The 27,208-nt window shown below is 41.9% G+C and overlaps 3 protein-coding genes across 6 annotated transcripts; 1 reads left to right on the forward strand and 2 right to left on the reverse strand.

Annotated features, from left to right (window-relative positions):
- On the reverse strand, window positions 1-6,498 carry rae1 (ribonucleic acid export 1). Of its 2 annotated transcripts, XM_061042393.1 has the most exons (13): window positions 6,374-6,498; window positions 5,749-5,862; window positions 5,509-5,613; window positions 4,855-4,947; window positions 4,658-4,744; window positions 4,487-4,573; window positions 3,369-3,440; window positions 3,162-3,269; window positions 2,964-3,070; window positions 2,717-2,792; window positions 1,389-1,583; window positions 1,217-1,302; window positions 1-623 (listed from the first exon to the last, which is right to left on the reverse strand). In XM_061042393.1, coding segments are annotated over exons 2-13 (1,107 nt in total). In that variant the 5' UTR covers window positions 5,839-5,862; window positions 6,374-6,498; the 3' UTR covers window positions 1-622. The 2 variants fall into 2 exon arrangements, with proteins under 2 accessions (XP_060898376.1, XP_060898374.1); XM_061042391.1 differs by lacking the exon at window positions 1-623 and having other exon boundaries at window positions 1,213-1,302.
- Window positions 6,499-10,709: 4,211 nt separating this feature from the next.
- Window positions 10,710-19,862, forward strand: LOC132977653 (bone morphogenetic protein 7-like). Its single transcript, XM_061042398.1, has 7 exons — window positions 10,710-11,249; window positions 14,570-14,759; window positions 17,734-17,882; window positions 18,127-18,333; window positions 18,449-18,522; window positions 18,619-18,729; window positions 18,822-19,862. The coding sequence occupies exons 1-7, from the start codon at window positions 10,856-10,858 to the stop codon at window positions 18,969-18,971; spliced, it is 1,275 nt and encodes a 424-aa protein (XP_060898381.1). The 5' UTR covers window positions 10,710-10,855; the 3' UTR covers window positions 18,972-19,862.
- A 107-nt stretch (window positions 19,863-19,969) lies between these two features.
- Window positions 19,970-26,410, reverse strand: LOC132977652 (ataxin-1-like). 3 transcript variants are annotated; one of them, XM_061042397.1, is made up of 4 exons: window positions 26,180-26,410; window positions 25,254-25,373; window positions 22,622-23,810; window positions 19,970-21,426 (listed from the first exon to the last, which is right to left on the reverse strand). In XM_061042397.1, the coding sequence occupies exons 3-4, from the start codon at window positions 23,693-23,695 to the stop codon at window positions 21,067-21,069; spliced, it is 1,434 nt and encodes a 477-aa protein (XP_060898380.1). In that variant the 5' UTR covers window positions 23,696-23,810; window positions 25,254-25,373; window positions 26,180-26,410; the 3' UTR covers window positions 19,970-21,066. The 3 variants fall into 3 exon arrangements, with proteins under 3 accessions (XP_060898380.1, XP_060898379.1, XP_060898378.1); XM_061042396.1 differs by lacking the exon at window positions 26,180-26,410 and having other exon boundaries at window positions 25,250-26,144; XM_061042395.1 differs by lacking the exon at window positions 26,180-26,410 and having other exon boundaries at window positions 25,254-26,143.
- Between the last annotated feature and the right edge of the window lie 798 nt (window positions 26,411-27,208).

The following is a 27,208-nucleotide window of genomic DNA, read 5'->3' on the forward strand; positions in this document are numbered from 1 at the left end:
TCATATGATACAGAAGTTGTCTAAAGTTTATAACTTTGATTTTGTGATGATTCATATGTCAGAGACTCACAATGAGTTTTACAGCTGAAATATTAGAGTGGTCAAGTTCATTGTTTGCATGCACAATACTGTCCAATAAATCCTTAGCAACAACTATACAGCAGACACATTGGATGATCTCTTTACCTACTTACCCCTGTGAGTTGGAATGACGTTGTTGACATCTAACATTATGCACTTCTTATTTATTTTACATCCCAGTCTTATCAATTGACCTAAACCACAGAGTGACAACATCATAAGAGCATCAAAAGTCTTTGGAAAGCTGTAAAAAAAAAAAATGAAGAGCTGGACACATTTAAAAAAAACAACAACGAAACATTGAGGTGAATGAAAAAGAAAGCCCTCCCATTCTATGATGACCTCTGCGACCAATTGTCACACAGCTGTCATCAATGCCAGGTTTGGTAGACCCCTCTGATTGGTCCATGCACAGTACGCGGCAGCGCGGCATTGGTCCAGGTGTTTGTCGAAAGGAAGGAGTCTGTCCCGAGCGTATACACACACTAAAGCAGCAGGTCTTCCGCATTTCCCCCCAAGAGATGCAACTTGGCACGATGAATCTACAGACAAGAGGAAGCAGTCAGTCACAAAGGACAATTTACAGTGTTTTGTCTTGTTTATTTCTGAAAAGGAGTTTAGTGTGGCCCCTCCTGCGCAGAATAAACAGTACAATATCACTCTAGAGCAAAGTCAAATCATCCCTCACAGATCATGATTGATTCTCTCTTCATTATTGGTTACATATGTTCCAATGTTTCCTGAATTGTTTCACAGTTATGTCCAAACATCTAGTAGTGACAATCTTTAAATACATTCTTATGTCATCTAATACACTCTGAAGCTTTACTTCTTTCAAGCTAAAAGCTACAGCCAGCAGGCTTCTTCCCACGGGGCCTTTCAGCAGAGACCACAGAGGCCTTTGAAATAAGACTCAGGTCAGTACAGCACTATTCCTTTACAGAATGGCTACTCGAGCAGTAAACAGCAATACTGAAATCTGAATCATATCTATATTCTATGGCCTCGTCCATGCACACTAGTGTCCACAGGGTTTAAGGCCCCAGTGCGAGTCACAAAAGCATTAAGCATCGTGCAGCCCCCGTCCGGTGACCGTGATCTCCAGGTTTAGAAACAGTGACTGCCCTTCTCTCACCATTTCTTGTTCCGAGGCTTCAGCTCCTCTGCAGCGTTCCTCAGGAAGATGTAGTTCTTTTTCTGGGGGTTGTAGTACTCGTGGCCCTGAGGGACAGCACAATATGACAAAAACATGAGTGAAGGCCAGTCTAAGGTCTATGCAGACAGCATGTACAAAAGTGGACACCTACCTTCGACCAGTCGTAACTAGAAGCATATGCAAAGATGTTGCCGTTGCTGTTGAAGCAGCAAGCCGTAATGGGCTGGTCGAGCTGCTCTGAGGTCTTCAACTTGGTACGGGCATCTTTGTCCCAGAAGCTGAAGCGCCCGTCTGAGCCTACAGTAGCCAGTGTGCCATGGACAGGATGGAAAGAAATAGCATTCACCTGATGGGAGAGAAAGGAAACTAGTAGGTGAAACGAGAGGAAACAGAATCACGAGGCTGGTTAACATTTTATATGAACTTAGTGTAATGGCTGGATCTGCAGATTGGTTCAAATTTGCCTTCTCTGTTCCACTATCCCTCTGTATTGTCTGATATAATTCATGTTTCTAAATAAATCATTTGATTGCGTTACATCCAAAAGGCGGCTGCACTCTGACTTTTGGATGACACCTCATTTGGCCAATTACGACCTTCCCTTCACTATTCCCAGCCTATTATAGCCAATGAGAGCACATGTTTAAGAAAGGGAACATGGCCCTGTTCTGATATGTGTATATCTGTGTTTTGAATTTCCTTTGGGATCAATAAAGTATCATTAATCAATCTATCCGGCCTATTACACGCGACTGTGTCGATGACCGACTTTTCTTACTACTTATTGGTTGTATTGTTTTCAATATTTTGTTTTATTTTTATTCTTTGTTAAGCGTTGTTGAGTACTCAGATAAGCGCGATAAAAATGTAATATATTATTATTATTATTATTTCTTGTAGCCAATTAAATTCTAAACATGTGGAAATGCTGCAGTTATTTCTGGGATTTTTACCGCAAGGAATCTCGCCCAATTAGGGAGCATTTTCCTTGCTCATCACACATTTTGGTCTTCTTGTAAATGTTCCAGTATGAACACAGAGCAGACTTGAGGTAAATATGCAGCAATGTAACAAATTGGTCCATGATTTGGACCAGAGCTGACAAACCATGTGTGAAAACGCCATAAGAAAGCAAATTACACTAATATATCTTCATCTAGGCATTAATACGATTTTAGATGTTTAACACCACTAAACACATTGAACACTTTTAACAGACATGATTCACTACATATAGAACATGTACAAAGAATAGCGGTGGTGGCTTGTTACAGTTAGAAGGCACTTCACTTAGTATAACTACATCTACCTTTTCTTCCCATGACAAGCAAAATGCTGGCTGTTAAAGAGGTCCATTAAAACACTCTCAATCAAAAGCTCTTGATAATAAACGTTACTAAGTGGTATCATTTGCTCATTTCACATTCAATTATGCTAAGTAAATCCTTTATAAGAGCACCAAGTGTCAGAACAACTTACAGCATAGATGTCCTGTGGAGTGGTTGTGTTTGTTCCATTGGACCTGTGGCACTTAAAGGTGAAGTTGTCTTTGGCTCTGAAAGTGGCAAATGAATAGATTCACCATATTTGGATTCAGGCTTTTAACATGAAAAGCAGAGTTTTTGAATTTGTCTTCTAAATAAAATAATTACGTCAACGTTTTTCCTTTCACTGCATTCAAGAAATACGCATGGCATTTAAAAATAAAGATCTTAAAGACACTCACGGGTTTGGAGGGTTGATATAGTGGATGGCCACTCGACCCTCAATGCTTCCCAGTGCAAAGCCCGTTGGCTTGTTCTGCTTGTCCTTGAATATGGCAACACAGCGGTGCTGCAGGACCAGAGCAGAAGAGTACATCAGAACATGTCCATACACCACACTTTATATTAAGCCAAAAGAAAAGACTGTTGAAGACATTCACCTGATGTTTGAGAGGAGAGTCTATTCTGCGAAACTCAGAGGGCTGGTTCTCCAACTGGTACACGATCAGGCCTCTCTCAGCTGTAGCAACCACAGCCATCGGGTATACCTACAATTAACAGCAAGTGAGGTTCAAAACAATGCTATAAAAGAAAATCCATACAATTAATTACTCAGCAAGTATCAAAACTAATGTCATCCAACTTACAACATCTGCACAGTAGGACCTCTCTGGCATCTGCAGAGACATCATGGGGTTGGGGGAGCGGGTGTCCCAGAACTGAAAAGAAACATTTCAATAAGCTGTCATGTTTCTCTGTGCAGCATAAAAAACACCCACAGTGTTTGATATGCCAGTCTCTCTCAGCTCGTTTAAGGTTATTATCACGATTTAAATAAGTCTGTGTGATTACATAACGAAAAGAAATGTGTGTGTGTGTGTGTGTCCATTAGATAATTACAATTAATATACCAATGAGCTGTTTTGAAAGTATAATAATAACCCACATAGTTTAGTCCTTTGGCCCCACTTAAGACTACAGCACTGTGAAACACATGAGCTTCCTCTGGAAAAAAAGACTTGAAACTGCAATGTTTAAAGACTGCATGCTGCATTGGACAATAAAGTGTGAGCACATACTGCCAGTAGTTTATAAATTAAGATTTACCAGACAACCACTACCATGAAAAATTACTTAATTCCCACCTTAAAGCATTTACAGAGCTGTCAAATTATAACTCAGAGTATAATAAGAATATGGGCTGTGTTGTGGCAGCTGATACATTTTCAACTCATGGAAAAATTGTCTTGTGACCCTTAAGGCAAAGACTAAGGGCGCACTCACACTAGCAAAGTTGTTCCGGACTTAAACTTAAGCACGGCTTATTTTCAGTCATTTTAATCAGATACAGCCATAAATAAATTAAAACAATAAAAGAGACGTGTGGTCGAGTCCGCATCCGCACATCAGAGTACAAAACGGAGAACGTAACGAAGAACATGACAGCTACTTTGTGGCTTATTTTGAGTCATATTAGTCAGATACAGCCAGAACACTCTGGATTTCTCCATAATGAAGGCTGTCAACGTTGTGTACCAGCGTGCTTGTGCTCGTGCATGAACTGTTTCGTTCCAAAGCACCCTTCTCTGAGCGTGCCATGGCCAAGGACGTGTACCGTGCTTGAGCACATTATGGAGCACTCACACAGGTCAAAAGAACTGGACTTTAGGAGTGAAGTGGCTTAGGCATTGGTATGGATTGCCAGTGTGGCCCTAAATGTCTGTCTTCGTAAGCACTGTCAGATGTGTTGAAATGGCTGTTGTACCTTCAGTGTTTTGTCCCAGCTGCCAGTCATGATACAGCTGTAGTTTGGGGCTTTAATCCAGTGGATGGATTTAATCGGACCTTCATGCTGTGAAGAAAAAATAGGGAGAAGTTAGAATTTTGCTTGTTCATCCTTACGACCACAACATTTATCAGGGCGTTCCCATCTAACCTGTGCAATCTGCATTGCTTGATTGCTGTTAAGATCCCACATCTTGGCTGTTTTGTCACAGGAAGCAGTAAAGACTTTACTCCCATCCTGGTTAAGGGAGTAAAATATCATTCATTATTACGTGTCCCAGTTGGTAGTAAATATTACGGGGGGGGGGGGGGGGGGGGGGGGGGGGTGTACAGTATGATGAGACCTACATCACTCCAGCATGCATCCAGCACTGGACCTGTGTGCATCTGTTGGGCTTTGGGGACAGTCTGTCCATTGTCTTGCACCTCCCAGCACCGCACCTGTGGCAAAATGATACAGCATGGTGTAAGAGTGTTACTAACGATGTGCTTCTAACTACTATCATAAGTAAGTACTACTTTCATGAATACCTACTAACTTAATGATGATGGTCTCCATATTATTGATGATGATGATGGTAATGACGATGGTTTTTGTTTGATAACGATGACTTATAAGATGGTTTCTATACTGATTAGAGCTCTCAAGAACTGCCCTCAATGTTGTGCTTTGCCTCTGGTCACTTCCTGTCATCACCTGTGTGTCCAGTCGGACTCAAAGCTGATCGTTTGCTCTTACTGACTTTGTTCCCTTTTTTCTAGATCCTTGCTTGTGTTGTACTTACTCTCTGATGTACGTCGCTTTGGATAAAAGCGTCCGCTAAGTGAATTGTAGAAGTGTACTATTATCATCTAGGATAAAGGAACCACTCAATGAAAGATAAGCCTGGTGAATTTATCCCTCTAATCACTTTCTATTAAAGCATTATTTTATCCATTATTTTGAGTTCAGTAAGTCACTCCACTGTTGTTTACTGCATCAGGACAAAGCAATGAACTCACATCATTTGCCCACGATCCTCCAATAAGGAAGTTTCCTGGCATGGTGGGGGGGCTGAAAGCGAGGCAGCTGATGCTGTCATCTGGCGGTGAAGTCACTTCAACATCCTGTAGGAAAGTGCAGCACCAGAGAAACGTAAATCAGAAAGTAAGCTGTCAGGTTAACAGGTAAAAAGACAGATTGTAAGTTGACGGTCACACTTTTTTTTCTTTTTAAACATGAACTGCACTCTGCTGGTTTACCTTCATAGGATTGTGGCTGTCTGTAGTCGCGTTTCCAAAGACCCCAGTCCCTCCTGCTCCAAACCCAGTGTTTGTCCCAAATATACTCATGGTGCATTAATGCCCGATGGAGGCCTAGGAGAGGAGACATCAGTGGATTGTCATTTTCAATGGTATCTATGTTGTCAACAGCCCAGTAGAGGAAGCAAATATCACGATTAGAGAGAGTAAAATCACATCAATGTAATACAAGCGAGATGTTAAACTGATGACAGTCCGTCTGAAGCTCAATGATTTAGAAACAGGTTACTGTAGATATAAACAAACCAGTAAGAAGAAGATCTCTACGTCAATCAGCTGCTATCTTCTTAACCTTAGCTCACTCCTGCATACAAGTATACAGACTATTTAACTGTACGTGTTTGAAATACGTTTGGTGGTATTACATTTTGTAATCAGTACTTTGTTTTGGATCTGAAAACACATATTTATTTATATTTATATACCAGCTAACGTCAGCTAGCTAGCAGCACCTTACTGTGGTCACCGGTAGCTAACGTTGCTAACGTTACATTAAAAACCAAAATTTCCAAACAGCATATTCAACAACAATGTATATTCTTCCTAACTTGGCGAATATACATACCACCGAGTTGTTGAACTGTAGCTGTAACCTGCTAACGATGTAAATGCCCAAATAATTTGGCGCAGTAGAAATGTGGCGCTTGTTCCCTCCTACGTCGCAGTTTGATGACGTGCTAAACACGGTGAAGGCAGCATGCAATATGAACACTTACCGCTAGATGGCGATGCGTGACAGCGAGTCAGTCGACTGAGGACCACTGCTCACAGGAAACAGGTAGTTTTCCATAAACTTTTTCAATTATATTATATAATATTTGTCTGATTCCATCCAGCTAGTTACAGCTCAGGTGATAGTTTTGATAGTTTTGATAGTAGGCCTATTGGTAACCATATAGGCTATATGAACTAACCTGTTAGTGGCTATAGGTAAGTAATAACGACCTATTAAGTACCAATATTATTGACTTGTTATAGTTATTATACTAGTCTGAAAATAAATGCCAATCTAATAATGTTGGATTAATGTAAAGGTGGGCTAAAGCAAAAATGTTAATAAAGTATCAAAATTAAGTCTTTCATTCATTAGGACTGTCATTCTCAGTATGTAAATGTGGTATAAGAGCTGCTGATTCATTTCTGCCTGAAATGTAGTGGAAAAACATTAAATTAAGAGAATAACAAGACCTTTACTTTAAAATGCTTTAATGATAAATGTGGATTGGTCATTTACAACAAAAATTTCAGTTGCCCTTTTTGCCTTTTGCATAACCTTAACTTGACTTTTTCTACTCTTAATAAAACCCATAAATGATGCAGATTCAGAACAGCACGCAGGGCCCTCACTTTCATATTGACTTGCAAGGCAGCCTGTAGATGTAACTTAATAGTAAATGAATATGAGGTTGATCAATAAGCAGGTGATTTTTAAAATAAGAATGTAACGTGGTGCCATCTCTATCTGAACTTTATCTCTCAGTATTAGATATCCTAAAACAAACCATTTTCCATTACAGAATATTTCAATCCTGTGGCAGTAAATATAACACACTGCACAGTATAAACTCCAGAGGGAGGTGTTATGAATTATTTCTAATGGACTGAGTTTGCTAAGCAATTAAATTATATGTTTTAGTTTAGTTTAATCGTTTATTTGAATCAGGGACAGTGTACAAAAAAAACATTAGTCTCAGAAGAGAAGAGATGCTTTGTACCAGATTTAGCTAGCTAGCTAACACACACACATTTCATAAGACAGAAGAAAGACATAGAACAATTTACAGATATTAAAACATTATGTACAAGTTTCCCTGAGAGATGTAAAAGGTTGTCGAGATGACACATTAATGCTGACAAGACTGGTTACTTAAAATCCATTTTTTGACTTCCCGGGTGAAAGTGCAGAAGTTTGTGCAAAGTTTAAGAGTAGTTGGAAGACTATTCCATTCTTTAACGGCTTTAAAAGAAAAAACAGATTGTGCTAAAGGGGAGCCACTTTTAGGAATACTGCAATCTCCGTTAGAGGCAGACCTTGAAGATCTGCTTATCAGCTCAGAGCGAAGTTTCACAAAGCTTTTCAATGGTGGGGGAGCAGCATCATGGATTATTTTGTACACTAAGCGGACATCGGTATAAAAAATGTAATTCTCAAAGCTCAGAATTTTATATTTATCAAGAATATCACAATGATGATACTGTTGTGGTTTCCTGTCCAGAGTTTTAAGGGATTGTTTATGAAGTGACCTTATGGGTTTTAAGATTGTCTTGTTTGCTTGAGACCAACATGACATACAGTAATGAAAGTAAGAAAAAATCATAGCATTCAAATACATTTTAGACGCTTCGACTGTAAGTGAGTTCCTGATATGTCTAAAGTTGGCTATGTTATATTTAACTTTATGGCACATCTTTTTAATATGACTTTTAAAAGTAATACACCCAAGTATTTAAACTCATCAACCTTTTTTATCATTTGCCCACCTACAATAATATTTGGAAAAAACATATTTTTGTGTTTATTCACAAAATACATGACCACAGTTTTGTCAGTATTAAGAGTCAGACATGAATAACGTAACCATTCTATGACTTGTTCCATTGCTATTGACAGTTTGGCAGCTACTTGTTCAGGGTCTTTCCCACATGCATAAGGGCCGTGTCATCTGCATACATCAAGGTCCCCACATCATCACACACAGATGGGAGATCATTGATGTATGCGCTAAACAACAGCGGTCCTAAGATGGAACCTTGTGGCACTCCCATAACGCAGGCTTTTAGTGATGATGTTTTATCATTTATCCGTACACACTGAGAGCGACCAAGTAGGTAAGACTGAATCCAATTAACAACGTTAGCAGAGAGTTTAAATTGAGACAATTTGGAGATGAGTACTGAATGATTAACTGTATCGAAAGCCTTGCGCAGGTCGAGAAATACAGCACCCACCACCCCTCCTTTATCAAGGCTACCTTTAATGACTTCAAGGAAGTAGCAACATGCCGTTTCAGTGGAATGGTTTGCTCGAAACCCAAATTGCATAGGGTGCAGTAGATTTTCAATATTAAGATGGGCTACACGTTGTTCAGCAACAACCTTTTCAATAACTTTTGAAATGGTAGGGAATATACTGATGGGACGATAGTTGCTCACTTCCTGTCTGTCCCCTGATTTGTGAACAGGAGTTACAATAGCAGTCTTCAGAGTGCTAGGGAATACACTTTTGTCCAGTAAGACTACAAGTGTTTAATTAGGCCTATAATAGATACAAAACATTCCTTGGTCCATAAATGTAAATGTAATGTTGCTGCAGCTAACAACAACTTTAAAACATATTCCAGTTCAAAATAGTGGCAGAGGACATATGGGCATGCACACGGGTCGATTTTAGGATCAGGCCTTTAGGGGTAATCAGCTTCTAAAAACATTGTGACATGTAGAGTTCCTGTTCAATCCTCCTGCTTAAAAACTCACCTCAAGAACAAGAAATATTTTTCTCAATCTGACATTTACAACAATAATAGTAACATGAAGTCATGAGTTTTACACCGTAAGGAGATGAAAAGAGTAAGAATGCTGTTTTTGCAAAAGTATTCAATTTGCACAGGTTTTGTTGTTGATATTATTATTAATAAGGAAATCTGCATTGTCAGTAGCAATACAATATTGTTGATTGTAACTACACATTTGTCAAAAGTATAGCTAACATATCAAATTAACATATTTGCTAAATGTTTGTCAAACTTCAAAAATCTGGTGGGCTAAATCTGGTGTTATTATTTGCTGAAGCTCCCCTAGTCTAGAATGGCCCATGGACATGCAGCCACTCTGCTAAAGAGTTCGTGAGTAAAACAGATTTGTCAGTCTTAGTTAGTTTTATAGCATAAAGGAAGTTTACAAATGTTTGTAGTTGAGATAGGGGGGCTCTTCAAACATGAGTTTGCAGTGATGAGCAATGTAGAGTGAACTCTGCTGGGAAAGAACCTCCCAGTCAGTATATGTTGCTCATGGAAATAAGGATGTGTGGTTTTTACTCATTTATGACATAATCAGATGGTCCATATACAGAGACAGAACATAAAAACAAGAGAAACAGAAAATGACATCAGTACAAAATGTGATTTCATTTAACTTGTTGTTGAGCTTCATGAACTGATCCAGTCACTGTTAAACCTTAAACCTGAGTTAAGAACATGTATTTCTGTGGTTCAGAGTTGGATTCTTGCTTTGTTATTCATTGCCCACCCTTACCCCCCCACCCCCTTCTCTATTAAAGTACTCACTGTGGAGCACTGTGGAGGGCTTTTTCATTGGGACTATTGGCATGTCCCTTCATGATCACTCAAACCCCTCAATTAGGGTAGGCCTGAGTTTATTGTTTGAGTTCAAAGGTGCCTTCTTGGAAAAGAGGATTAGGGGGTTTTCCCTCTTTACCTTTAGACTCACCTTTTAGCAGTGTTGTCTAAATGTGCACGATGATGAGGAACGGTAACAATACATTTACACAGTCATATCTTTAAAAAGATAAAATGATGGCCTTTCGAAATTAGAAGCGGGTGGTGATAACAGATAGATGCTTGCAAAAGAAGGAAATCCAACCTGTGGAAAGGTGTGCTAATGAGATGTTAATAATTAGCGTCCTCTTTAAGCGGTGCTCAAACAGACATGTCCAAACAAAGGACGCAGTGATGGGACACTTGGTTAGAGAGATCAACACGCCACTCATTACCAAGATAGATAGAGGGGTGTGCGCATTGTTAGGACAGTGATCCATCCATATTCTCAGCCAACTTTTCACCCCCCGCCCTCCCTATCTCTCCCAATCTTTCCAGTCCCCATTCTGAAGCCCTGCTGCCCCTCCCCTGACATAGCGCCTCAATAAAATCCAATCCCTGGTTGCCATCAAGAGGAGCGCACAGCACCAGAACAGTGCGCAAAAATAGAAGATAGGCGACTCTGAACTGATAAAGGGGGTATAGTGTGTTCAATTTGCCAAGGGACATCCTTTATTCGTCTTAGTTCGAGCTGCACTTTATACTTGGGTAAAATGTTAAGAGTATTGGAGACGTTATTGACCCTCCTGATGTGGGGTTACTGCGTTCTGGCCACGCAGGTCTCCTTCTCCAACTTCTCCATGGACAACGAGGTGCGCTCAAGCTTCATCCAGCGGCGGCTCCGGAGCCAGGAGCGCAGGGAGATGCAACGGGAGATCCTCTCCATCCTGGGGCTGCCGCACCGCCCGCGGCCGCACGTCCACACCAAGCAGAACGCTGCGCCGATGTTCATGCTGGACCTGTACAACACCATATCCACAGACGCACAGCCGCCCGGATATTCGTACTACAAGCCCGCTGTACCGACCCAGGTCTCCCCCATGGTGACCCCGCAGGACAACCGCTTCCTCGAGGACGCAGACATGGTGATGAGCTTCGTTAACCTCGGTAAGTTTACAGTCTGATTTTATGACTAGCCAATTTCTTCTGCCACAATTGGTAAGTATATAGCCTGCATTTAAAAAAGCGCCTCAAGATACTTTTTCATCACTAATATAAGTAATTACACAAGCTTTATTTTGACATTTTCCCCATACAGAAAAAAACATTTTCAAATGGTGTTATTTGTAAAATGTCTAAACAGTACCACTTCAAGATGTTTTTCAGATGTTTCATTTTTTCTGATTGAATCAAATTAAGAGTCAACATTAAACATCTTTCACAGCAACTACAACAGATAGCATTATCAGTTTCGTATGTGTGTGTCACTTGTGTGGTCAGATTGTGGCTTTTAGGTCACTTTCTTACATTAGGTCTAGCATTATGCATTCCTAGCTGTAAATGTTATGACAACATGCCTGTATCGGATTTCCCCAGAATCCCTTCAAAGCTGTGGGGGAGCAGCTTTAGCGTGGCATTGTTTCACATGACTGTGGAATTGAACAGTCCTTTGTAAATCCCAGGGGGGAGTGAGAACCAGTTTGACCTCCATTAAGACACAAACCGGACCTAAACATATTGCTGTGTGGTAATCGCTGCAAGAGCGTGTGCACAGCAGTGCATTCCTGCATTTATGTGTCCATTGGTGTGGTTGTTTGTTTTGGGGGCATACATCACAGGGGTCACAGGTGGGAGTCAGGGCTCACTTGGACATTATTGTATTTATAAAAGGCAAATCCGTCTTTGTTTTGGGAAATCCTTCACCAGCTCTAATATCACCGGTGAAGCAGCAGACCTTGTGGTGCCCTCGGCTTGTGTGCAGATGTGGTGACATCTCAAACCAGTCCTCGTCTTTTTCTGCTCTTCTCCTGCCTCAGAGCTCACAGGAAGGGGTCTGGGTATCTGTGAGGAGTTTGTTCTTCAAAGATGGCTCTTCAAGAAACCTTCAACCTTCCTGCCATCATGTGTCAATGAGATTGAGCCTTTATAAACAAAGAGTCATTAAGAATATCTTCACAATCAGCCTGTCAATAGATGCAAAACACTTGAGGGATAATACCCCCCCCCCCCCCCCCCACACACACACACACCCAGTCGCAACCTCTTAAACAACAGTCTAAAGCTAATGATCTCTGGAAACATCATCTCTGAAAACTCTTAGCAGATTTCTGTGGTTCCACATCACAAGAGTTTGATTATAAAGAGGAAGAACGAAAATAGAGGAACACAAAGAGTGTGTATTATTTTCCCTAAAGCCCACCACAGCCTCCTGTGCTGATGATTGGCAGAGGTTTTTAGTTGGGGCTCCCACACTGAGCTGGAGTGACGCTATCCTGGTGGTCCCCGGATGATCGCTTCAAGACCAAACTGGATTATGGTATTTCCCTTCCAGGGACCACAGCTTCCAGTGTGAGACCAGCGCTGCTTCAAAGCTGCACAGCCACTTCTCCCCCCAGCGCACTGGGCTGTTTGCTACAGGTGTGTGTGTGGCGTAAAATTTGACTGTTCATTTAGATAGATCAGCCTCATTGATCTAGTACAGTGGAGTGAACTTAATTCAGGATTTAAAAATGTTGAATGGAATGACAGTTTTTGAGAGACTGTGTCGTTACATAAATGTCTACACATGTTCAAAAAATCAGGTTGTAAGATTGCATTCCTATTTCAGAATCAGTAACAGGATCCCCCCCCCCCCCCACCCCACCACACACACACACACCCTACATTGAACGTAACGTACCTGCAGTGCATGGTAAAATGGTCAATTAACAGAAGTGTCACTGCATCGATTACAATAGAAGGACTGCAACACCAAAGTCTGAGCTCAGCTGATTCGTAGAATGACCTACTTAAAGTCCTTCTTTTAACACTATTTGAGTTTTGGTGTAGATATTGTTGTAGCGTACATCTATAAACCTCCCATGTTGGAAAAAAAATAAAAACATGGTCCGCCTACTTTAAATGTGCTATAGGTTAATGATAGCTCTGTGGCTGTGTGGCCCCTCAGCGTGAGGAGTAATGTGAAGTGCCTGCCAGAGGGAAGTTTGCATATCTGAGGTCTGATCTCTGCAGCTAATGGTCCCTAACGTAAACACACCGAGTCCTTACAAGCAATTATTGCTTTCATAAAAACACCCCTCGATCCTTTCCAGCATTTAATTGCGGTCGAACGAATGACTCGCAGGGTTCAGAATGCACTTCTCTTAACGACCAGAGGGGTGTGTGTGTGTGTGTGTGTGTGTGTGTGTGTGTGTTGTGACTCAGTTTGTGTGTGTGTGTGTGTGTTCTGGTTCTGTTTCCAGTGTTAGCGTGCTGTGTTTAGAGTTGCATGTGCACTGAAACAATAGTGGACCATCAGTGGGAACACAAAAGTGATGTCATGATGATGTCATAGTGTATTACATTGGGCAGGATGTGTCAAGGGGTGGGTAATCGCTTCCTCTCGCCCGCTCACCTTCAGCAGAGACCGCCACCGCTCTCTCCAAGGACAAACACATCCACCGCCGCTGAAATAACACGACACCGGATAGCTTCAACAAGCTCTCGGGTCTCTGTGACCACTGTTCCTCTGGAAAGTCTGAGTATGGGAGAGTTCCAGCTGGCCTCAGGGCGGGTCAGAAACCCTGCTGTGCCGTCAGGATAGTTTGTATACTTCATCCTCTCCATCAGAAGGAAGTGAGCACAGTGCTGTATGGCAAAATGATCAGGGAGGTGTGGGTGGTACAGACTCTGGTAGTTGTGTGTGTGTTTCTCTTTACTTTATGTAAGTGTGTTTATAAAAGCACACTGGCTGCTGTGGTTTTCCGGGCAGTGCCTTAACGGGTCTTTTCTTGTGGTCGGCACATGTGTGTAATTGAAACATAGAGCCAAACTGAGCCTGAGTGTGTGTTTTTTTTCTTCTTCCCCCCACATTGGCACGTATGGCAGACTTAATTGAAGTGATATTTAGATCAATCACTTCACTTGAAAAAAGCCGGAGTTTTCCTATTTCTGACCCAGTGCTGCTGAGATGTGGGCAGAGTGACACGCATCAGAGGAGCGTTTAAATCAGTGACAGTTTTGACAGAAATGTAACCACTGACTGGTTTTCCATCTGATTGTACTCACAGTGGTTTGCCTTTTCTTCAACTGTATAAACTTTCCCTTTAAATGTCAGAAGTATTATTTTACCATGATTGACATCAGACAACGATAAACCATCCAATCAAACAAGTTAAAATAATCAGGGATTTTGAAATGGAACATTTTGATGAAGCCCGTCAAATCATCAATGTGGAGTTACAGGTATTGAACTGGATGGCATTCTCTTTTTTCCCTCTCCCTGATAGTTGATCAGGATCAGGATCATCTGTTCCAACAGCACAGGCGAGAATTTCGGTTCGACCTTTCCCGAATCCCAGAGGGAGAGGCCGTTACAGCAGCCGAATTCAGGATTTATAAAGAATTCATCCAGGAAAGCTTCGAGAACCAGACGTTCAGAGTCAGCGTGTACCAGGTCCTGCAGCAACCTCCAAATAGGTAAATAAGTGTTTTCTACACAGCAACTGCACATCTCAAAGTTTACAGGAACGGGGACGTTTCTTTAGTTGCACTTCAGCTCACCCATGATTATTTCTATCTGTCATTTGTGTAGCATGTATATTTTTTCAGTTCTGCATTACTTGCCTCTTGTCAACATCGTTTTTATTCATCTTGGGCTCAGAGTAACGTGTCAGATTTCCGCCAACCAGCCTCAAGTGATGGTTGTTAACATCATTTAACTGCAGTATCCAGCACTGATAGTCATTCATAATTGCCAAAAAAAAAAAGATGATGCGATAAAAAAAAGTTAGGACAATCTATCAATTGGGAAATCTGAACCAAATGTCATCAATGTGTTATCTAAAATTTGTTGAGACATTTCACTTAAAACAAAAACGTCCCCCTCATGGTGGAACATAAACTCTAAGAGAGTCCTGAAGTTATACCGATGTTTAACTTAGCACCAATGAAGGTCTGTTCAAAATGTTTAGCCAATTCAGACGTTCACTGGATAACTAAATGATCACTCAAGTTTTCAGTTCTTCCTGAGTGGGACACAAATGTCCACTATAGGTTTAATTGGGTGTCGTCCAATAGTTGTCATGATATTTCTCTAATAAATTCCCCTGTGAGGGCTAATAGGTGTGCTTGTGCTACATTTGTTCTTAGCAAACTACAACATCAGTTTGTAGATTAATTTAATATCTCCATAGCTTTCTATGTTATCCTATGGTGTTCACTACTCTTCTCCAAGCTCTCTCCTTTTTTCCTTCTCAGTAAAGAGGTTGTGTTAAGTGTGGCTTCAGCCCCTGGACTCAATGAATGTCTGCAAAGAAATAAAAAATACCATCTCCATCCATTGAGTCATGCTGCTGTAAAAGCTTAAAGTTTATCAACAAGGTGAATTTTCAGAGACACCCTAAGTACTTTGAATAAACCAAAATACTCTGCATTCTCTTTTTATTTCCCCACTTCATAATGTTTTCCCAAGACAAGTAACCGCTTCCATTTTTTACAAGTATTCACAGTAACTGGTTCACTTCATCATCTTTTTTTTAAGAAAGGGGCATAATGCTAATAACATGGTGAAGTACCCTCATGCTACTTTGTCTTTGTGTGTAAACTGGTCGTGGGGCTGTATGAGCACACACACATCGGTCTGCATTGGCTGTGCCTGTCTTCATTACCCGGCAGGTTATTTCTGCTGATGTAAGTGTCGGCACTGAAGCTGCTCTCACAGACATTAGTGTCAATTACAAGAAACATAGTGGTTCACTCCTGAGCCAGTTCCTCTCACACAGTCGGAGCAGGACAAGCCCCAAGAGATCTGCATTTATAACACGCAGCTCCAACCACAAATAAAACTCGCAACCCTCAACACGTCAGTTTACCATCTGTCTTTCACACTGGTGGTTAGTCTGCCATGTTCCTGTCTGTCTGTCTGTGTTTTTATTTTTCTGTCAGCCTGCCAGCTTCTGTGCTACACTGAGACTTGTTTCACACCAGGAATGATAAGACTCCACACATCCCTCTTCTATCTCACTCACCTCTCTCTGTTATAACGTGGTTCTTCTGCCCACAGTATAAAATCCCTCCTCCTCACAGACCCTCTTGAGTTTGCCTCTCAGGGAGGCAGAAGCGAGCAGGAAGAATCATGTTCAGCCCGTAGATTTAATCAGCGGCTGTGGGGCTGATGAAAGTGTTAAGGGCAACGCCATTGTCATTCACAGACACAAAGGCCGCTCCACACAGATGAGCAGACGGCAGGACTACAGGCAGAAGTCTGCCTGAGGGTCTGAGACTCTGTCTGTAAACACAGCCATTGTCTGTGAGATCTGAAATCTGCCCTTAAAACAGCACATACCAGTTTAACTGTAAGATATTTACTAAGTTACTATGTTCTTATTTGATAACAGTTGATTGTGCTGTGTGTGTGTGTGTGTGTAGGGGGGGGGGGTACATTATTAGTGCATTCATTTAAAATAAAAAGTAGCTTAGTGCTGGCCCCCCATTAACAGTATAACCATTGTTTCATAAAGTTTTGAGGCAGTTATGCCAAAAAAACCAAAAAAACATTACAGTCTGCTAAATCAGTGTTAGGTCTCTTTCTCTAAAGTCCTTTAGAATTCATCCTGGGAATAATATAATATAATGACAAACTTTATGTGCCCATTCTCTACCACACAGAAAACATTTGATCTGAAAGTAACCTATGACATTAGTTATGTCGAGGTGGGTTTCATATTTGGTTCATTTGTGGTCACAGACATCAACACTTCAGCCTCGTTAATGACTTTTCTTATTTTCTGCCTTCAGCCTTGGCTTTTAAAAACAGTTGGACAGAGTTAGGTGTCTCATTTGGCTCACAGACAACATACCACTGTTTTCATAAACCTCTTTGCTGCCTTTCATTTTTTTCATTCTTCATTCGTCCAAAACCTAAAAGTGTATTGTTCCTACACTGTTCAGAGCATGGCCATAAACACCCTCAAAAAGCAGGTTAAAATGAAGTACCTTATCTTCAAAGTCATTATTTCATTTGAAATCCGATGGACTGTTGTACACAGCCCAAACCACATCAAACAACATGACCTGTATTTATCTATCAGAACTCTATGACACGAGCCTACGTGCAGTTTTACATTAGCATATAAAACAGTAATTTTATGTAACTAGAATCACAGCCAACTGCTCTCTTGTGTAATGGTACCAATCAGCCTGAGTTTTTTCTTTTCATTTCAGGAATAAAAGTCAATTTAGCGAAAACTTAAAAATGTGAAATAAATCACATGCCAGCCACATTTAATCAACAAAACTTTAGTCTACCCTTTTGGAAACAAATTAGCAAGATGTAACTGCTGGGGACTTCAATGTTGCATCAAGGAAATACATGAGCCTGACACAAACAGGCACTATAAAATGTTATATTTTCATACAGTAGTGTAATGATGACACACTTTCCTCTCCTCAGTGAAGTGGAGCTCCTCTTGCTGGACCAGCGAGAAGTGTGGGCTGCAGAGGAGGGCTGGCTCATCTTTGACCTCACGGCCACCAGTAACCTGTGGCTGTCGGACCCCGAGCAGAACCTGGGCCTACATCTGGTCCTGGAGGACAGCCGCGGTAAGTCACTGCCACACATTCACTGCGACATCAAGCACACAGTATACACCTGGTATACGTGATTAAAGGCTGTTTAAATCCTTTGGAAATAAATATGTAGATGGTTCTTAGAGGGCTTAGCCTGTGATTGTGGTTGTCATATTAGAATTAAAGAATGATTATTCTGTAGTGACCCAGATGTGTGTTTTTGTCCTCTACAGTTTGCAGAAAATCTCATACTTTGACTCACTGTCTCCCTCTTTAGGCCAGAGAAGGAACCCCCTGCTGGCAGGTCTGGTGATCGGCAGTGGACCTCAGGACAGGCAGCCTTTCATGGTCGCCTTCTTCAGAGCCGATGAGGTGCGTTTACGCAGCATCCGCTCCGCTCAGGGCCACAAAGGGCGCCATTCTAACCGCTCCAAATCCCAGAGGACTGTTCAAGATGCACTGAAGGCTGTAGAGGCTGCAACAGGTACCTCAGCCCTTTAAATAAAGTCATTGTTTTGATGAGTTGGACCAAATTGCACTAAATACATTGAGTCCTTTGATACTTGTCTGAAGTCATGTATGCATGTTTTTCATTTCAGATAACCTCAGCATCTCTAAAGAGGGATGTAAAAAGCACGAGCTGTATGTCAGCTTCAGGGATTTGGGATGGCAGGTACAACTTCGAACCTTCATTTGATCTCAGAAGATATAATTATAATTCTATAGGAGATGATTGACTGACATTTTCCTGTTGTTTTCTTCTGATCAGGACTGGATCATAGCACCAGAGGGTTATGCAGCGTACTACTGTGAGGGAGAATGTGCCTTCCCTCTAAACTCCTACATGAATGCCACCAATCATGCTATTGTGCAAACTCTGGTGAGTCCTGAAACACTCCATGGTCACAGACACTTTCACTGCGTCCCCTTCCAAACTTTGTGATGATGGAATTGTACTTCTTCCAACCACAGGTGCACTTTATCAACCCGGAGACGGTCCCAAAGCCCTGCTGTGCACCTACCCAGCTCCATGGCATCTCTGTGCTGTACTTTGACGACAGCTCCAATGTCATCCTCAAGAAGTACCGCAACATGGTGGTCAGAGCTTGTGGCTGTCACTGACCGCCTCTTCCCCCTCGCGTGAGCTCTTTCAATCCGGATGGATTCTCAATTAAAGGCAGAGAGGTGGAACAAGAGACAAGAGATTGACTGGCTGGTTCCTCAGGGAGCTCAGAGCTTTAATCCGAGCTTCCCACGCAGTATTAACTTTTACAATGAACCAATTAGAGCTGTTTGTCACAGAGAAAGGTTGAACAAAGGGTTTCTTTGTTTTCCTTCACGTGTGACTTGCAGACGTGCACTGCAAGGACTCTGAACAGCGTGGAGCGTTTCTTTCAGGAAAAAAAAAGAAGAAAAAGCGGGGTTCTCTAATGTGAAACACGCCTCTACCTACATTTCAATTTTCTTCACACCATCAGGTTTCAGAATAAAAGCACCTGCATGGAAATGTGCATTTTGAAAAATGATTTCACAGCTCATGAATTTGAAAGCCACATCCATCTGTTGAACGTCGCACCTTGTCTTTTGGAACAGATGAATATACTTCTGTCCTGATGAGGGGGAAAAAATCAGTGCTGTCCTACAAACATCACTGGTGTTACGCTGGTTATTCAGCAGGACGGGGTCAGGTGTAAGACATCCGGCAGCTCATGCCTGCACTGCTGAAGTATTGGAGGTCATTGAAGATTGACAGCAGAGACTGTAAATAACAGTGTGTGTAACTGAAAGGCTGCCTGATGGGCCTGATGTTTCCTAATGCAGACACACGTCACTTGGCCTGATGTCAGTGATTCATCCCATGAGACAGACATCGGGGTGTTCACCATCATCCCAAACTGCAGAGCTGCAGTATGTGTCACAGCAGAGCTGCAGGTTGGCAAAGGGTAGCTGAATTTTTTTCTCCAGAATAAATTAAATAAATGGAAGCTAGCAAAAAGCAGGTTGGTGTGGGTTTTTTTGGCCTCAATAATAGTCTGTACAGTAACCTGTGAAGGAGATAGTAAATATTTGGTTTCTTAAGCGTTTAACTGGTTTCATGTTTTTGAAAAATGAAGAAAAACTTAACACAACACATTTTTATTCAACAGCGAGAAACCTATTTTACATATTGTAGTCCATGTGTACAGCACCATGTCTGTGACATCATCATGTTTTGTTTTTTGGTCTGCATGTGTTTGTCTCTTCCACATGTGTACTTGGTTACTGCTGATTTATGGCACGGTATGCATGTCAAAGATTGTGCTTTTAGAGTACTTTGAATGGAGCAAATATCTCCACTCTGAGAGATGGGACAGCCTTTTAAAAGAGAGCATACAAAAGCAAAGCAACGGTATACTTTAAGAACATTTTGGAATTCACACTGACACTCACAGAACTTCCATATTACAACACAGCCCACACTGTTTATACAAAGATATCTATTGTTTTTTAAATAGAAAATAGAGGTAGAGGCGTAAAATTAAACATCACTGATTCAATCAGTAATATTTAATGTCCAGTCATTCAATCAGAATTGGTGTTGATTGTCATTCGGAAACAATCATAGAGCTGGGGACTATATTATAAGGAGCTTTTAGGATCAAGGATATGCATTCAGTGGAAATGAAATGAATCATTTATGATCATAAAGAAGTCTTACATAATACAAGAAGGAAGATGGATAAACTTTGATCAGCATGGGCGGACCAGAGCGAGTTTCTATTGTGTGATTACAGGAATGTAGGCTGATTTTGTCAGCACCAGAAAGGATTTGAAAGCTCTGTTAAAAACGTCGGAACATAATTCTCTGAATCTAAAAGATCCTTTTCAATTCAACTGAAGCTTCTCCCTGTGGCTATAAAGATGTAAACTTTGGTTCCCCACACAAAAAATACACAAGATAATGTGAGACATCTTTTATGAAATAAAAGATCTGAATTCTGTTTTGTCACAGCCTTTGATAAGCTTCAAAGAAAAGTTATGTTTAACAAATATACTCCGAGGAATCCTGAGATTTAACTATGCTATCCCTCTTCAGATCTTGCTCCTTTGATTAGGAACGACAATCAAACACATCCAAATGTTAGAGGAGGTAGAAAGACAGCAAATGTGGGCTGAATAAAGCAGAGCTTCAAAGAGACAGACGTGTTTCCTGTTGATAAAACAGAGACTCTCCTCCCTACAGACAGTTAGTCCTTGGACCTCCCAGCTCAGGGGCAGAGTAGTGTCTCCTCCTGACTGCCTCCGCCTTCTTCCTCGGCCCCCCTGACGGTCGCCCTGGCTCTGGAGGAACCTGTGCCTGTGGTGCCTTTAGGGACTCACACCTTCCCTCTGATTTCCTGGGGGAGTTTTTTGGCACCAGGGTGGCTGATGGTGGAGACTGGGTGGCTGAGACGGGGGTGAGAGCAAGGCAGACGTCCCCCACACTGAGCTGTCGGCACTGCAGGCCACAGAGACGGGCGGTCCTCTGAGGACTGCATGACGACCAGCCCCGCCCCCGCACAAAGAAAGGGTACTCCACATAGACATCCACCAACTCCTGCAGGAGAATGTTTCATCATTACAGGAAGATTAAGACACAGAAATGAAGCTCACACACTTCATCACTAGAGGGCGTTAATGATCTGTTGGTGCCAAATTTAAAATTTCAGTTGAAAACCTAAACCTCTGACCTACTAAATGGTTGATATGCCTCTGTGTTGCTGTTCAATGAAAATCAGTTCATCTCGAAATATGAAGCAACACACATGAAGCATTTAGATACATTACTAGTAATGTCACATACATGAGAGAAGAGGGACATTTTGTAAAATAACTGTAAAAACATGTACCTCCCTCAAAAGTATTTTTTTTTTTTTTACATTTTTTATATTTATTTTGTTTAATTATTAAGATCCATCCATCTTCCGCTTATCCGAGGTCGGGTCGCGGTGGTAGCAGGCGCAGTAAGTCAACCCAGACTTCCCTCTCCCTCAATCAATCAATCTCTCTCTGTTTGTCCGTCTGTCCGTCTATCTATCTATTTATCTATCTATCTATCTATCTATCTATTTATCTATCTATCTATCTATCTATCTATCTATCTATCTATCTATTTATCTATCTATCTATTTATCTATCTATCTATCTATCTATCTATCTATCTATCTATTTATCTATCTATCTATCTATCTATCTATCTATTTATCTATCTATCTATTTATCTATCTATCTATCTATTTATCTATATATCTATCTATCTATTTATCTATCTATTGTCTATTTTCACCTTTCACCTCACCTGGTGTGCTGGACATAATGGTCAGTGTTTGAGTTACTTCTAATTTGTATTAGAGCACTAATCACTCAGACTCTAATAACTCAATAATTTCATAGTTTACGTACACACTCTACACTTGTAAGTAGGGTCAACACTTCTTGGTAGTGGTGAGTATGTTTGTAGTGGGAAATGTTAAATTTGGCAAGCCTCGTCATCCCTAAACATTTCATAGTTTTTGCCTGATTAAAAGCATTTGAAATAGTTTATGTACAAGGATAGATAGATACTTTGTATTTTAATATATTTCACTCCATCTGAATCAGTATTATATTAGTATTGTATTTTAAACTCTTGGAACATAAAGTTTAACGATTGGACAGCATCTCCCATATCACTTCTAAGTGACAGTAACTGTCTGAAGTATAATGACTGCTATTTTCTTACATGTGAATACCCCACATTGACTTTTCTTTACCTGGGACTGCTGGCTATGAAGCAGAATGAGCAGACGTGAGATGGAGGAGGAGGAGGACGAAGGGGAGATGCACTGCACCGTGCAGCAGCTCAGGCACAGGTCTGGACAGGCCAGTGATCCAAGCAGGAAGTCCTCTGTCTGCAAGTGCTCCACCCTCCTCAGCCGCCCGTCTCTGAGCTCGATCAGAGAGCCGGCAACAAAGTGAGGGAGCAGCCAGGGAAACTGGTTAGAAGAGGAGGAGGGAGAGGAGGAGGGGGAGGGGGAGGGGGAGGAGCCCTGGTCAGAAGACCTAGATGCATCCTCCTTCATGGAGGTGAACGTGATCCTTGAGTTATTGTCAGGGGAAGCTCCTATAAAGGAATGTCCAGGGTGTTTAACAACTTTTGTTGATTTGTGCAACACATCATGTTGCGTTGAAAAGTCCCGGGATGGAGACTGAGGTGTGCTTGACAACGGAGAATTTACTTTTTCAACCCTGGGAATAAATGCAACTTTTCTGTCCCTTCTCCTCAGATATGGTCCTTTATTCCTCCCATTACTCTGCCTCTCTGCGTTTACATTTTTGTCCCTGATGGCCTTTAGCTGCTCCCATCCGTACCCTCCGGCAACTCTTTGGAAACCATCATTGACCAGATTAAATCTCGAGATGTGGTGCGGATGGACTGGGTGGAGTGCCGGTGCAGGTGACAGGTGGTTGTGCTGCTGATAGGGGTGAGTAAAGTCCCATCTTGGCTGCAGGGGGTTAAAGTCTCTCCACTCCGCCCAGCCATGGTGCTCCCTGAACGCAGAGAGGGTGTGCGGTTTGGACCGGGTGGACGTGTGGGTGTGCATCCAGGGCTGGTACAGAGCAGGGACCCGCCTCGGTACAGGCTGGAAAGGGCTGCTGTGTTTGCTCTTAAAGTCACTGTGGTTCCTATAAGGGAAGGGGGCTTTGAATGTTGCAGCATCACACTGCTGCTGGTGCTGTTGCTGATTGGGCGGAGATGGTGGTGGTGGGCTTGGTCTTTGGTCCCTCTTCTTGAGCGGGAGGCTGTCCCTGTCTGGGACAAACGCTGGGTTTTTAATGAAGCTCATTGGCTCACGCTGCCTGTCACTCACACTGGCACTGCATGTTGATCTCCAGAATCTGATGAGGTATCGTGATCATGGGACACAGACACCGGCTAGTTAGGTCAAAGGTCGTTGTATTCTGAAAAGTAGAAGAAACACATATTATAGCACACAGGAAATCAAACTGACTCTCTCTTCTCTGTCTGTCACTTTCTCCACAAATTTCTCAATAAATGACAGAGCTTTCTCTCTGTCACTGAATGTGACACCCGCTGAGATCATTGCCTGTAAACATCCCCGCCACATTTCGATAACAACTTCCTCCACTCGCTTCAAATGGAGGCTTTCCAACCACAAACTGCTATATTTGATGGGCATTTAACAACTTCTTTGTGATAAAAAAAAAAAAAAAAAAAAAGTTACTATGGTAACAAAGTACTGCACTGTGCGGTTGTGTGAGTAGTGAGGACAATGCAAAGTAAATGGTTGGGGGTGGGTGTAAAGTTAGATGTTAGATTCATCACGAGGCTTTTTGTCATGTTTTTTATGGTAATATTTTCATATAGAAACATAAGAGAGAGAGAGAGAGTGTATTCGGGTATTTTATGGATGCAGGTGTCAAACACACAACATGATTCTTCTCATGGGACTAAAGTGATCTGAACACCACGAAGCTGTTGAGAACAATCATGCACCTTAAATGCATGCACAATAGTGAGTCAGTTCATAGACAGGGCTAAATATAAGCACCTTGCGGCCACACACATTCACACACACACACACACACACACACACACACACACACACACACACACACACACACTAGTGTTTATTATTACTCAGAGACTCGTTTTGTTTACACAAATTGATGCAGAGAGGTGAAGACTTTTACGACCAGTCAATGCAAAGTTCATGTCAATGCCCTGCATTATGTCATCATCACAGCAAGCATCGCCGCTGAATGAACCTCTATGCCTAACAGGCATGTCTCTGATATGAGCTGCTTCTCTATAATGTGTGTGTGTGTGTGTGTCTGTGTGGGGGGGATCAGACAACACCCGCACACTGACATTCCAGTGCAGCATTATGCCATGAGACATAAATAGATAAGTGTTGTCTGCTAAATGCCTGCAGTGTAAATGCAAATTCACTCAAATGGCCTGCATATACATGCTACTTAGTTACTCACAGGTACGATCAGATCATGACCCAAACAGGCCCACACTGTCATGTCAGACAGGCTCAATAACCTTATGAGGTGATGAGTTCACAACCAGGAAATGACATGAATGCACAGCAGTGTTTGGTGCGTTCAGTGTCATCATGATTATGATAATCTGCAAAGACGACAGAATTTTTGCATATCAGTAGTGACAATATTGCACTTAGTGAGCTTGATGTTTCTATCTGTGTTGATATAGTGCAATACAGGCACATTTTAACCTGCGGTGCTGAATCCCACAGACTGCAAAGAGTTCCTCAGACATGCATTTACTGTCAGACTAATGCATAAATCATAACTGCAACATGCTACATGAATCAGGAATATTTTCAGAGAAGCTCATGTTGGAGACTTACTTACTGTACATGTTCCTCCATCGGTTCCTCCGTCTGTTTCTCGGTGCATCCATCTTCCCAAAGCATGTCCCTCAGTGTTCACAGACACTGCAACACACTCTCGCACACCTGTCTGGCTCCCTGTCTGCAGGTGCAAAATGGTACAACAGAAGAGACTGATCATAAGCATCCAGACAAGCTCAACTGACTGTCTGTCAGACACGCTCTCCTCCTTTTCTCTTCTCTTCTCCTCTTCCTCTCTCTCTCTTCCCTCCTACTCGCTTTTTACATTTTACACTCCCACTCTACTTAGTCAGTCAGTCCTGTTAACCTTTCTCAGACACATTTGATGTCTCTCCCTCATCCTCTCTTACTTTCTTTCTCTCTTGCGCATCTGAACTTGTTCACCCTGTGTTTGCTGCTGAGTAGCACTCTCAGCCTCTCTTCCATTTGTAATCACACTCCTCTTCCTCTCTCTTTCTCTCTCTCCATATTCCACTCCTCTCTCCCTCTCTCCCTCGCTCCGTAGCTCTCTGATGTTGGGTGTATAATTAGAAATGAGACTGCTGTGCAACTCCTCAGCTGATGGTAGGCGTATGACCGCCTGATGGCTCTGGCGCTCTGCCTGGTGTAGTGAGGGCGGGAAACCGTTGCTTCAGACCGGCCATGGACTCACACACATGAGCAGAAAAAAAACGAGGGATTGCAACACATACATTTTGATATCACATGTGCAATCTACACACATAGCTTATTTATCTCACTGTCTGTGGACTAATGATGTTTCATCCTGAACAAGTGAGACCCCCAAACAACATGAATGCTGTGAAACATCCAGTAATTGCTTATTTGTAAGTGTTCAAAGGTTAACTTCAAGTAGTCCAGCCAATCCTCTGCAGAAAAAAGGCTTTTTTCACAATTGTACAGACAACATAAACAATGTGCTCTCACCCACGCCATGCTGCTTGCTGCTCCTTTCTATATGTTCCTCCACTCTTTCTCCTGCCTTGCTTTCTTGCCTCCCGCTTTCAACTTGTTTTAAACGCACAAGAAAGGAGGACTTGGCTTTTTGCTTCATGGCTGCCTCAGTAGCACAGCAGTCCAGGTCTCTGCTATTGATTCTGCAGGGCCTCAGCAGGTGAACCCCCAGTCATGAAGCAGCCCACGCAGAATTTAGTTTGAGGTGAAGAGGATTTCTCACTTTGAGTCACAACAGGCTTCCTCTGCCCACACTCTCTCTCTCTATCTGTCTCTCTGTTTTTTTTCTCTCTCTTTTTCTTGTCCTCTGATGTTCACACACACATGCACATGAACACTCACACTCAGAAACACAAACATATACCCTGCAGAAACTTCACAGCAAGGTAAGATGCTACATCTCTGGCTCAAGCAGCAGATCAAGTTGAAACCATAAAAACCACTGACATTTACTTACTGTGTTTTTATTGATAAAAATCACCACTGTGAAAATGACAGCCTGTATTTGAGGCTTCACCCTTTAGCCTGTCACAGTGTGAGTTTCAGTGTGAGTTTTTCTGCTCATGAGTTTGTAAAGAAAAGCCATACATTTGTGTCTGTGTTATAGGATATCATGCAATGGTTGTGAGAAAAACAAATATACTGAAAAGGATGTACTGATACAAACTATTTACTGTTGAGTCAACAAAATGATCAATGAGGATCAACATGTTTTCTCACTCTGTGTTGTTTCTCACAAACAGATTCCTGTAATGACTCACACCCTGCAACTTAAACTTCCTTCAGTTGAAGCGCAGAACTCTTAAAAAACCCCTTTGAAAATGCCGATGAAGTGTTTTGGAAACAAGGTGATGATGATGTAATGCTGCTTGGTGGAGCCTCTGCATGCAAATCTTGTGTAATCAGCAGGTCCAGCTTGACAGGACTGCAAGTACAGTAATGTCCATTAGGTGGTGTCCAGGACCAACAGATTGTCCGATAACAAACATCCCTGACTCTGAT

This window comes from Labrus mixtus, chromosome 7 (assembly GCF_963584025.1).
Source record: "Labrus mixtus chromosome 7, fLabMix1.1, whole genome shotgun sequence".
Taxonomy (NCBI): Eukaryota; Metazoa; Chordata; class Actinopteri; order Labriformes; family Labridae; genus Labrus; species Labrus mixtus.

Excerpts from the sequence above, each read along its gene's own strand:
- rae1 (XM_061042391.1), bottom strand. The coding sequence starts at position 5,838 with ATGAGTATATTTGGGACAAACACTGGGTTTGGAGCAGGAGGGACTGGG. Across the intron at positions 4,948-5,508 it reads GAGGATCGTGGGCAAATGAT|GTGCGGTGCTGGGAGGTGCA; the intron begins GTGAGTTCATTG and ends ATTTTGCCACAG. Across the intron at positions 1,303-1,388 it reads CTAGTTACGACTGGTCGAAG|GGCCACGAGTACTACAACCC; the intron begins GTAGGTGTCCAC and ends GCTGTCCCTCAG.
- LOC132977653 (XM_061042398.1), top strand. The coding sequence starts at position 10,856 with ATGTTAAGAGTATTGGAGACGTTATTGACCCTCCTGATGTGGGGTTAC. Across the intron at positions 14,760-17,733 it reads CTGCAGCAACCTCCAAATAG|TGAAGTGGAGCTCCTCTTGC; the intron begins GTAAATAAGTGT and ends TCCTCTCCTCAG. Across the intron at positions 18,334-18,448 it reads GGCTGTAGAGGCTGCAACAG|ATAACCTCAGCATCTCTAAA; the intron begins GTACCTCAGCCC and ends TTTTCATTTCAG.
- LOC132977652 (XM_061042397.1), bottom strand. The coding sequence starts at position 23,695 with ATGAGCTTCATTAAAAACCCAGCGTTTGTCCCAGACAGGGACAGCCTC. Across the intron at positions 21,427-22,621 it reads TTCATAGCCAGCAGTCCCAG|GAGTTGGTGGATGTCTATGT; the intron begins GTAAAGAAAAGT and ends ATTCTCCTGCAG.